At 40.5% G+C, this 11,887-nt stretch overlaps 1 protein-coding gene and 1 long non-coding RNA gene across 3 annotated transcripts; both read left to right on the forward strand.

Annotated features, from left to right (window-relative positions):
• The first annotated feature begins 1,222 nt into the window (after positions 1 to 1,222).
• Positions 1,223 to 6,450, forward strand: LOC112554959. Of its 2 annotated transcripts, XR_003097358.1 has the most exons (5): positions 1,228 to 1,888; positions 2,558 to 2,647; positions 4,113 to 4,154; positions 4,615 to 6,119; positions 6,376 to 6,450. It is a non-coding gene; the product is annotated as an uncharacterized LOC112554959 (long non-coding RNA). The 2 variants fall into 2 exon arrangements; XR_003097357.1 differs by having other exon boundaries at positions 1,223 to 1,888; positions 4,615 to 6,420.
• A 753-nt stretch (positions 6,451 to 7,203) lies between these two features.
• LOC112555483 lies at positions 7,204 to 11,087 on the forward strand. Its single transcript, XM_025223917.1, has 3 exons — positions 7,204 to 7,489; positions 9,716 to 10,463; positions 10,980 to 11,087. The coding sequence occupies exons 2-3, from the start codon at positions 9,720 to 9,722 to the stop codon at positions 11,085 to 11,087; spliced, it is 852 nt and encodes a 283-aa protein (XP_025079702.1). The 5' UTR covers positions 7,204 to 7,489; positions 9,716 to 9,719.
• Positions 11,088 to 11,887: the final 800 nt, after the last annotated feature.

Here is an 11,887-nt window from a genome sequence, read left to right on the forward strand (position 1 = left end):
ACGCCAAAAGAAAATAAAAAAGAGCATACAGACAACACGAAAATGCAATACATTTATTAATGTTTATAACTGGAAAAACAGAAATAATTTGCTGCTGCTTTACAGTCATACACGTTGTATATTATAATGATATCTAGAATGTATTAGGAATAAGTACTGGTTGAAAATCAGACGATGACTGTACTGATAATGATAAGGGAAGAAGACAAGTGTCCAAATAAAAAGTCAAGAGCGTTTTAACAAACTTCAGAGAAGTGAATTAAGCGGTTTTATATCCATTTTATAACCATGGATGGCGATCGCTATAGCAACGCAGTGCTCGTGACTGTCTACGACTCGTCCTGTCAGAGCTGCACACAGGAGGGATGCTGGAAACTAGTAGCTTTTCTCCCCATTTTTTCGTTCTGAAAGTTATATCTTTTCACATTATGCTTTTGATTCTTCGAATTTATGATGTAAATGAATAAGAAAAAATTTCCCAGCTGTGTGAGTAGAATCCAAATGAAGTCGATGCATTGCATTTACTGCTCTCGATTTGTGTCTTTAGCCAAACACGTGTCTGAGTAACAACCTGTGTTTTCAAGATGGAGAACTCAATCCACAGGATAACTCTCAGGTTTGCACTGTCTCCGTTTGCTTGACAAAGTGGTCTAAAGTACCTAAAGTTCCATGTGTGAATACGTAAGGATTCTCCATATATGGTTTTGATATTTAGGATAATGGTGTATGTACAGTGTATGTGCAAGAGGATACTTATATTCATACATGCTGCATTGAGTGCATGTATATGTATGTGTGTGGAGAATTTGAGAATAACTTGTCTTGATATTACTTATTACTGGATTATATGTACAACTGTTTTAGAATGTACGGTAGTTATTTTCTGAAATACTCACACCTTTGGTGAAGCTAAGCCCTTCAAGCAGTTAAGAATCAATCAATCGGATACATACTGAAATACCTACTTTCTGAGTCTGAATCTTACATTATAGAGTTTCATTGGCACTAGTTGAAGTCTTCATTTTCTCCATTTAGTTTATGTGGCTATGTGAACATACTCTCAATTACTGTCCATGTTAGGATGTAAAATAATGATGCTGCTGTACATCTTTGTCTGGAAAGAGTGGGGACAGGGCTGGGTGGAGACATCTGTTCTTTTCTCTAGAAATGACGTAACACACGCAAGAGTTGATGAGAACTTAGTCTTGTGATAACTGCAAAGCGTGATTGGTTGTGGTGTGTCATGTGGCGTGACTGACCAATTGAACGCATGTTGAACACAAATGAGTGTAAATACACAACAAAAACACAGATCAAGAGGAGACTGAGATCGAAGAACAAGAGAGTGCAGTCCACTTAAGTCAGTTAGGCGAATGGACATCACTGTCGGTTTAACTGTCAGCTGGTCTCAGTATATTATTTCTCTACATTGTCGTCAACAGACATTTGTTTGCTATTTTTCTAGTAATTTCCCGTGAAATGTAATCCAGGCACTTTACGATGGACGCGCTCGTAGCAGACGAACCTCAGCGTCAGTGTCGCAGGCTATTTTTATCCTGCTGTAGAGGGATAGGGCAGATAAAGATCAGCTGACGTTTGTTGTGTTTGACGTCACCAGTCGTCTGCTCAGCGCTGTTTCTAACGTACTTGTGTGGCTGTTGGCTGTCCATTGCCTCTTCTATCCTTGTGCGCATGTTTCTTGTGGAGCAAAGCTTGGAGATGAAAGTGTCCGATGGTGTCGGCGCTGGCTATTATTTCAGCCCCAGCCAAATGTTGTTGTCAACCTCGGAGTTCAGCGTGTCCTGGTCAGTCGTCTGTCAGCAGCAGGCTGTGGCGGACGTGCCAGGCGGTGCCACTGTTGGACAAGATCCATCACTAAGCCGTTTGGGTAAATAAACGAGTTTTTTCTCCCCTCATTATGGAATTTGGAAAAGCTCTGATCGGTGAGTGCGTAGTGCGGGAAATGTTGAAGTGATTTGGTGGGTGTATCGACGGTGTGTTAGACCGGGTGACAGAAATCATACCCCTACCCAATCTACGGAATCCTGCCCCAGAGTTTACGACAATCTTATTTGTATTATCGAAAATGAATTGTATGTTTTTTTTTCACACTAAAATTCATAAAAATGTTAATGAAGATGGACACTGATCAGGGTGAATAAGCCTGTGTTGCTAGTCTGTGTCCTGTTTTACCAGAGACGCAGCATGAATGATGACAAACATACTTCACATATTGAACCTATAGTCTGTTGTCATTAATAAAACATTTAATGTCTTGTAATTTCTATATAAACAGAACAAGACATGCCTAATTATCTGCTCATAAATTATTCTGACTAATCTCCATTAAAATCATGTCAATTCTTTGGAAAAACCCGATAACATAGACTTTGACAGCAACCGTTTGTTTATTGCTGACCTGTCATGATTCCGCCATCTTGAATTCCTCTTTATGATCGAGTGGGTGAGGGGTAAGTCACGTACTCTCAAAAATATATGCTTTTACCTTCTACCTGTTTGACTTAAAAGAAAGATAAGTAATTGTTATTTTGTGTAGTCACACCAATGTAAGTGGAATGCAGTGAACACATGAACTACTTGAATACAGCGACACCACAGACTAGCGGACCTCAAGTGACGACAGACTGTAAGTGTTTCTGTCTTCAGTCATTAACGGTGTGAGCAGTAAGAGACAGTGTGGTTAATAATAGCCATTGTAATCAGTATGAACAATAATGAGCAGTCTGAACAGTATCGAAATGTACAAAAATGTATCCACACAGTCTCTCGCATTTGTACCTAATCACACACACACACGCACGCACCTGTACATTTATATTCTCCACATGCTCCATCTAATCTTTCACAGTTATTGTCACTTGTATTCACGTCTGTTGCATATCCTTTTTCGCGGATATGAACAATTCTATGTCAACCATTTAATGAAGACCCACTACTATATACACAGCGATCTTAGAGGTGGGGTGGGGGTGGATTATTCTTGTAAAGATGGAACTATTAACTTTTCATCATCAAAACGTACGTGAGACGATGGCCTACAGAATATACTGGTCATGCTGCTGTGTTTTATAAGAAGTTTTGTTTCCCTTCCATCACTCGTTACAGGTCGTGGGCTTTTCTCTGCCCTTTACAATCGATTGTGATGTTAAGAATCTCTTCTCTTCCAATTAAGGACAGACATAGGGATTGGGAGAAGCACTGCCACTGAGATCTGGTATAGAAGGAACAATGTTAATTAGTGCGAGTTGCAACTGTTGTGCTGTTCAGTCAAATGTTGCTGTGTAAACTAATGCATCGCAAGAAAGTTTGTGTGGGGAAGTGGGGATTATATATAGAGAGACAGATAGTGTCTGTCAGGGGTATAGTGTAGTACAGTGTAGTAGGTGTGTATCAGGGGTATCAGAAAATATATATATATATAAATGGATATGTGTGTGTGTATTGTTGGGCTTACATATTATAACTACATAAGCAGATATGGGAATGTGTGTAGGGGGATTATATACATAAATGCACATATATGATTATGTGTGTAAGGGAGGTTGCATGTATATATACATAGAAAAGCAGAGATCTATGAGTGTATGTGTGTGGGGAGTTACATACATACAGATATAAGGCTGTGTGAGTGGGGTGGTTACACATGTATACATAAGCAGATGTGTGTGAGAGAGGGGGATTATATATATATGTGTGTGAATATAAGTAGCTGTGTGCACAAGGGGGCAATATATATATATGTAAATATGAGTAGGTATGTAAGGAGAATTATATATAACAGGGCTTCTGCTAAGGCTAAATTCTTTGGGATCTCAGGGACCCCTTCTTCAGATTTTTAAGGGGTCCCTGTTCTTCGCCCAAATTTGAATGGGACCATTGACGAAAATTGAAGGGGTCCTCCGAACTTTTAATGCGTACTGTACGCAATTTTTTGCGTAAGCAGAAGCCCTGTATATATATATAGGCAGATATGAGTAAGAATATATGTATACATATATCTGTGTTTAGGTAAGAATGAAAAATAGGGAAAAATAGCTTTTCAGCTGTTTACATGTGTTTATATACTTTGAATTATTTGATTACATATGCAGTGATCCAACTGGCATTAAAGGGCTAGAGGAAGGAAAGAACAAGTGAGTGAGGCCAAAAATTACCTTATAATGTATTAACTGTTACAAACTGACCAAAAGGTGAATGTGTGTGTGTGAGTGTGAATGAGGGCGATTGCACAGTCATGAGTGTGAATAAATATATATTTTGAATATCTCAATATCCTTAAAAAAGTGAAAAAACTAAAGATTCTTGAATCAGAAGCTTCAGAAACTGATGACACTCTGAAAAACATGAACTAAGTACATGGATGAAGATGTAAGGAATCAACCAAGTAGTGCTACATTATAAAAAATATTACAAGTGTTTAAACTGTTTCTATTATAGAGACAAGCACAGCATTTGGCATGTTTAACCAGTGCTTGTTTTTGTGGGTATTTGATTTTATAACCTTTCAGTTTAAGAATTTTTGAAGAAATATTTTGTGTTATGTAGCACTATTTGGTTCATTCCTTACATCTTCATCTATCTCATCCAATAAAGGTCTTTTCATTTGTTGATGTCCATAAAGATTGGAACTTTCAGGCATTAGGATTGTGAGTATAGTAAGATGATAAATTATTTGTATGTTGGTCAGCAAGTTTTTTAGAGTTGAAAAGATAATGAAATTACAAAGTATGCAGAGCCTTTCATTTCTAGAGTTTCATTTTGTCTACATGTTTCTTGTCTACATGTACTGGACTGTAGGTTTGCTTTGCAATCCTTTCGTGTGTTATGCATTAAGCAAACATTTACACATGTACAATTAAGCGCCTTACAAATTCAGTTATCAAAATTTTATATATAAGTTTACTTTATTTTCCATTGGAGTCTGAAATGAAGTTGCTGTCGATAATTACAACTACTTTTGGAAATTCACAGGCCCGATGTGTCTGCATCTCTTTGTCTTTTCAGCACAACCTTGATCCGGCAATGAAATTCCGTTAGGTGCTCGCTGATGCGAAACATCGGTGACTCTCGCCACAGTACGACTAACAGTCGATTTGTCTACATCAGTGAATTCTCCACACACTTCTTGAAAGTTTGATATGAAATAATATCGTAAAGTGATGAGGACTTGAAGTAGAGATGTCAGTGTGCCTTGCCGACTGGTGACAGCGATCTCGCATGACACTTCAGCGGTCAGCGCTAGAACGTGCTCTCGTCTAAAATAAATTTTACAATACAGTTTTAAGTCATCCAACACTTCAAACGGGTGCGATCTGTCACCAACACACCCGATTTCGTCTCGACAATCGACGTTGTTGCCAGTGAACACTGTGAAGGCCGCCGATAACTTTACACGCGAGCCGCCAGACCGGACAGCTTCTCCAGGCTCCGTGCATACGAATTTTTCGCTGTTATCCACCCTGAGCAGGCTACACCCGTTTAAACCCCTTCTCCGGTCTACATGCATACGGGGCTTGGTCTACAGTCCATCGCCGCTCTCCCTCCTTGAGCGACCCGACACCGACCGTCCTTTTCCTCTGATGGACAGAAGGATAGGCCGCCATTGAACTACCGGATCTACTCTGCGCTTGTCCGTCCGGCTGCGTGTCTGCTCGACTTGCGGGAAAGCAAGAGTGCGACACCAACACTAGAGCACTATACTAGTTATCACATGACAGTGACAACTCAAGAAGGGGAATAACCCACGTTCCTAACAAGACACTAAACCGCTAGTTAAATTGGCGCACCACCAGCGTATAAAGTTAGAGCTCAGAAATCAAAGTATTATTTATTACAAAAAAGTTTGCTTGTGCAAAGTACATGCAATATACAAAAGTCTGTGAGTAAGCAAAGCATTGTGTTTGATTGTGACAGTAAGTAGGGAGACATCCTGGCTGTTTTTCAGAATCTGCTTCATTCGGCGAACAGCTTACATTGAGTTTCCTGCAGACGACAGACGATGCTCCCTACAGACTGGGTCCTGTTGAGGGCAGACGACTGTTACCTGTCTGCTTACCTGTTGTGAGAGAGGAAAGTCGCTGTAGCTGCTGAAGAGAATGGTATACTTTGGCCACCTCCTCTTTCTCTCTCTCTCTCTCTCACACACACAGTCGTATGGCCGTAATCCTTCAAAGTTTGTTTCCGACATTCTGACATCTAATTAGTTCAGTCTGGGTCGGTATAGTGTCACTCGTGTTACTCTAATCATCAAATTGTTTCCCGTTTCAGCAGGTCTCCTCTCACGTACACCTCACATCTAGAATATGTTTGTATTTAATTTAATCTCATTGTCACACCTGATGTTTTCACCAACAGGGCAACACAAAAAGAAGGCGGCTGTTGGTACAGGAGCTTTAGGCAAAGTCGAAGTTTACCTGCACCACGTGACTGATGCTGAGGCTGCTTGTCTTAACAGACCCAGGTGATTGTATTTTCTTGCAAATACAGAGACAAGTGGCATTGTGAGCAGACAGGGTGTAAGTCTTACAGACACGGGGTGGATTGTGTTGCACATAAATCTGTACATATTGGTCTGTATACTATATTTGTATAACTGTACCAGGTTTCTACCAGTTCTTTATTGAGAGTCTTTTATACTTTACATTTGTATGCTGGTTTTGCAATCTCTCTGTCCATGATAGAAAGGGTCTGAACAGTATTGTCCACATCTATTAATAGATAATTGGTGTCGGACAGAGGGATTTCGCGTCTTTTTGCCACCAACAAACATGGAAGCTTCAGGAATTTTATATATACCTGAACATTTACTAACGAGAGAATTTGTATTTTCTAGTTGAGGTAAACGCTTTTCCTTGCCAATATGTAAAAGTAACAGACACCTGAAATCGTTTGTGCCATCTGTGGTCTAGCTGCTCAACCTCAGATAAATGTCGGTGTGTGTGTGTGTGCGTTGGTGGTGCGCACATGATTATTCTTGATAAATGTTATTGTTTGTTATATAGTGTATATATATATATAATTTGCCTTCCTTTCACTGTACACATCAACGCTGCAGCTTGCAGTGAACGTGTTCTACTTTTATTTTTAACCTACTGTAACTAGAGCACCTGTCCATGTTTAAATTGCCCATTGGGACCAAGACAGTAGATCATAACACCTTCGTGGAGTTCGTGACAAACAGGTTACTGTAATGTCAGCATCGTAAATGTTTAAACAAAAGTGACAAAATATGAAGACACAAACGATAATCTGTACTACTGTACTGGAATCCTTTAACATAATTCATATGGTTTACATTATTGAAGGTAACGCGCGCCGACTCCAGGAGGTCAGGACTCGGTCAGGTGCTGATGTACAGGTTGACCCCAACCCATCATCCGTACCTGACAGGAAGACTGTCATCATCAAGGGTGACCTTAAACAGATCGACCATGCTGTCAGGCTCCTCAATCAGATGACTGGATCGCAGGTGTAGTAACTACATTAAGTTTAAATTCATCAAAAAGAGATGTCCACGAAGTGACGATGGATAAAGTCATCATTGTCAATAAAAAATCACGCTAATACACTGGTCAACAATGGTTTTTAAAAAAAATCATGTTACTGACATAAAATTAGTCATTTCTGGTCTATTTTTATGTATTTAACACAAATTTAATCAAAATGCACAGTTAGCTCTTTTTCGTAATCGTCAATAATTATTGTGTTTATCAGAAAATTCATGCTAATAGTAATTGTCCTCCGGTTAATAGCTGTAAAATATCAAGTCACAGACTACGTCTAAGATTTACTACGTCTACAACTGTTTGGAAGCATCTCTGGGGAGTGTCCAGCAACAGTCAGCCTGCATGGTAGAGGACAGTTTTCCCTGTTATCGTTTTTCGTTGTTGCGATATCTTGATGAAAACTTTTCAGTTGGCATCGAAAGAAATCCAGATGACAATGAAAAAAATGAATCTTTAGATACACATTGCAGCCAAGTTTCTGATACTGCATCAGCAGGTCTTCTACTAGTTCCTTGTAGCTTCCTGCCCTAACATCATGCTAAACTTTGTAGACATTAGACGAACAGCATTCCCTGCTTGCTTCACCTTACCCTACAAGCAAGTTGTTGAACTGATCATCTTTATAGAGCTTCCAAATGTGAGGACCCACAAAAGTTCCCTCTTTAGTTTCTAATCTTTCCCTGGCTGTGTCGAGGGAATGTTTTAGGTATTGGGAATCCGGTCCATGACTTTCAAGAAATTGTCAGGAAACCTAGTCTTCTAGAAGATTCCATTGTTAGACTCTTGAACCTAGCAATTCTGCCTTGCTTTTGGACAAGTCCAGATAACGAACCAGTTCTTGAATAAGAAGACCCTCACCATGTGGAATTGATCTCAATGCAGACGGAATGTCGGAGGACACTATTCTCGACTATTCGTTATCCCGCTGGAACCAAGCAGAAGTAACAATTGTCTGTGTGGTTGTTTCAGCTCTTGTCAGCGGACCCAGTGTTGAGCACCTCTCCACCCACCTCATCATCCCGCCTCAGTTGGGCCCATTTAAATCCGGCATTCTTTGTCTCGCTCTCCTGTTCTTTTCGAAGTCTTCTTTAGTCTCTCAACTCTCCTCTTCGCCTAATAGTTCCAGTCAAGTTCCTGCCTCGCAACGGTACCAGCCGGTTTGTGCAGGGTGTGTCTTATCCATCCCCAATTGGCGCTTTTTAATATCTTGGATAGTAGCCTTCTGTTTCTTTTTCAACAGGCTGCTTTTGGAAATCTTTTCAGGCCATCTTATTCCCAGAATATGGCTTAGGCATCGGTTGGTAAAGGTCTGGAACTTGTTGTTCATATTGGTTGGAACTCTCCAGGTTTCAGAACCATACAGTAGGACCGTCTTCACTTTGGTGTTGAAGATGTGGGTCTTACTGCGGAAGGTTGATGCTCTGCAGTTCTAGATGGGCTGAAAGCATGCCTGGCCTTGTTGATGTGATGTGTCATCTTTCGCTGTACCGTCCTTGTTGACAATCCTCCACAGACACACGAAACAATCTGTTTCAAGAATATTCTCTCCTTAAAGTTGGATTGGGAGTTTCTGCTTGTTGAGTCTCATTACTTTAGTCTTCTTTCTATTGACCTTTAAGCCAGCCTTCTCTACCTCGCTTACTCAGTTTGGTTTGTTCATGTTGTTGCCGATGATATAGAAGACTAACATCTGCTAAGTCCAGGTCCTCTAGCTGTTTGGTGAACGTCAACTGGTTATGTCAACATTGTTGTCTTTCGTTGTAACCCACTGCCTACCCGTGGTCTCAATCGGTACTTGCTGTTATAAGGGTAGATACTGGCATCGACATTCACTGCCGTGTCATTGACATTTTATTTAGTAATCATCCTTTAACAATATATGTAGCCAATTAAAGAAAATGGTGCAAAGGTTGAACCCCATCTGAGTTTTATTTACCATGTTAAGAAAGCTTATGTGTTAATAATTAATATCATTTTAAATTTAAGATTATTAAAATAGTAATTTTAAAATAATATACTATTTCCAAGAAAAGTAAAAGACGTATTTTACACTCTGTTACTTTCTTATGTAAAGTGTAAGAAAAACAAATAAAGCAACAAGTGTTCTTTGCATAGTAAAATAATTATATAATTCAAGAATAATCCGACAAGTCTTGTAAGCATTTTTCACTAAAATTACTTTGATGCAGGAAGATGTTTTACAGCGAGCACAGGAGTTTTTGGTTAAAATGGGTTGAGGCCGCCTTCCCTGACTTTGACTCACAGGCCTACTTCCTGCCTCCTGTCTACATCAACCGCGTGCCCATGACTAGCGAGACCATTGCTGGTCAGGATGTTCTTGTCCTTCAGAAACCATCTGGACAGGCGGGTCAGTCCTGCAAAGTATCGGTGAATCCATCTCCCGCTGCTAAAAGTTCCATTCCTCAACCTACTTCAGTTCAGGACAGTGATGTTAGAGATGATGCAGCCATGCAGCGCATTTTCCTTTGTCTGCAGAAAATGTCTCAACAGAACAGTGAACTGTTTGTTGCAATGAGTCAACTTCAGTTCGGGGAGTACCTGGGAGAACCTTGTTATGCTGCTGCAGCAGCCCAGGTGCCCTTAGCTAGAAGTCTTCCCCCTTCTCTGCCGAAAAATTGGGAAAAGGGCGACTTTGATGTGCTTCTTATTCACAGGGAGTACGGTTTTGTGGTCTGTGAGGTGAAGGCTGTTGGTGACAACGTAAGAGAGCTTTGTCTGTCACAGCAGGATATGGAAAACAACATCCGAAAGAAACTAAAACAAGCCATCGATCAACTGGACAAGGCGGAGGCCATGTTGTCTCACCTGGTGTCCGACATCGCTCCCGGTCTGCGCATCACCAAGACCATCGCTGTCCCAAACCTCACGGCTCATCAAGTAGAGCAGGCAATCGCTGGTGACAAACAACTCACTCAGGTAATATTCGTAGGTGTAATTTATCGATATTAATTCTAAACCGTTTTCCTGATGATAGAGGTCTGATAGATGCCGTGTTAAATAACAGACAAGAATGACAAATTTTATGAGGGACATATAGTAGTTCTAAAATACATAAATTTAGTACTTTAGGTGTCAAAACAATTATTAGGATCTTTTATTTAAAGTTTATAAGCCGAATCAGGACTTATCTGCGTACTCTTCACAAAGAATGAGAAGTAGTTGTGTTTCCTTAATGTGTAATTCAGGTCGTCTCATTGACATGAAAAGTGTGATGGATAGAGAGGTGGTGTCAACAGTTTACACAACTAATTAGCAAGACCTTAACGTATAGTTTGTAAGAACTATGGAAAGTTTCCAATCTTCAGCAAAGCATAGGCTAAGACAGGGGTGAAGAGCATGGAGCTCAAAGGTCTTATGAAGCATCCTAAATATCAGCTGGAAACCTCTGTTTAGTACATTTCGCTGCTGATCGTGAATTTTATTTCTGTAAAGGACCTGTGTCGCTGCCTTGGAAAACACAAACAGAGATGCCGCCGGCGCGGCTGGTCTTTGTTTGACTCTGATCAGTTGTCTGACCCAAGACACGTGGGACGTCAGTAGTCACGTGCTGATGGAACTCGGACACTGGTGGCAGCGACGTGTGGCTGATGCTGGACCTGACAGTCACATGACACGTGACGTGTACAAGACACTGGTAGCCAGGTGAGTTGTAGAAATGTATGATATGATATAAAAAAGTTTATTATTTATGGTATTTTGTTGTCCAGAAAACAGCATGGGTCGTGATGAAGTCATTGGCTCTGTTGGTCTGTTTACTTTAAAATCGCTTGTTACCTCATTGTGTCTGCCGAGGATAAGATCATTAATTAAGCTTTTTGGGACTAGTAAGGTTAGCTTGTGAACAACTAGGGAAAACTCTTTAGTGTCTTACTCATTTTAATTGTATTTGTTAATTGTGTAATTCCTTATTCTTTAACCAGAGTTATTTATTAAATGCTACATGTTTAGTGGTTCATTATATCAGATGTAACCAGTGTCATGTGTTTAATGTTACATTACACTCAAACCTGAACGCAGTAGCAGACCCACAGTTTGTTTGCACACGTGACCTTGTATCTTTGCCAGTGTGTTGTCAGGCACCAGTGAAGGTATATGGATACTGAGATCTATCTATCTAATCCTCTTCGTGCATCAGGTTGCACATTAGGCCTCAACCAGAGTCCGTCGACGATGTCGATCGGAAAAAAACCCGCTCTAAGTGACCCCATGTCCAGCCCTTTCCCTTCATCTCCCTTTCCACTGTTCTTCTCCAAGTTTCCTTTGGGCGGCCTCGTTTTCTTCTGCCGTCTGAAGTTCATCCCAGGGCGACTGTGGAGAGGTCTGCTGTCTCCTGTTCGTTG

The sequence above is a fragment of the Pomacea canaliculata genome, linkage group LG14, assembly GCF_003073045.1.
Source record: "Pomacea canaliculata isolate SZHN2017 linkage group LG14, ASM307304v1, whole genome shotgun sequence".
Classification (NCBI taxonomy): Eukaryota; Metazoa; Mollusca; class Gastropoda; order Architaenioglossa; family Ampullariidae; genus Pomacea; species Pomacea canaliculata.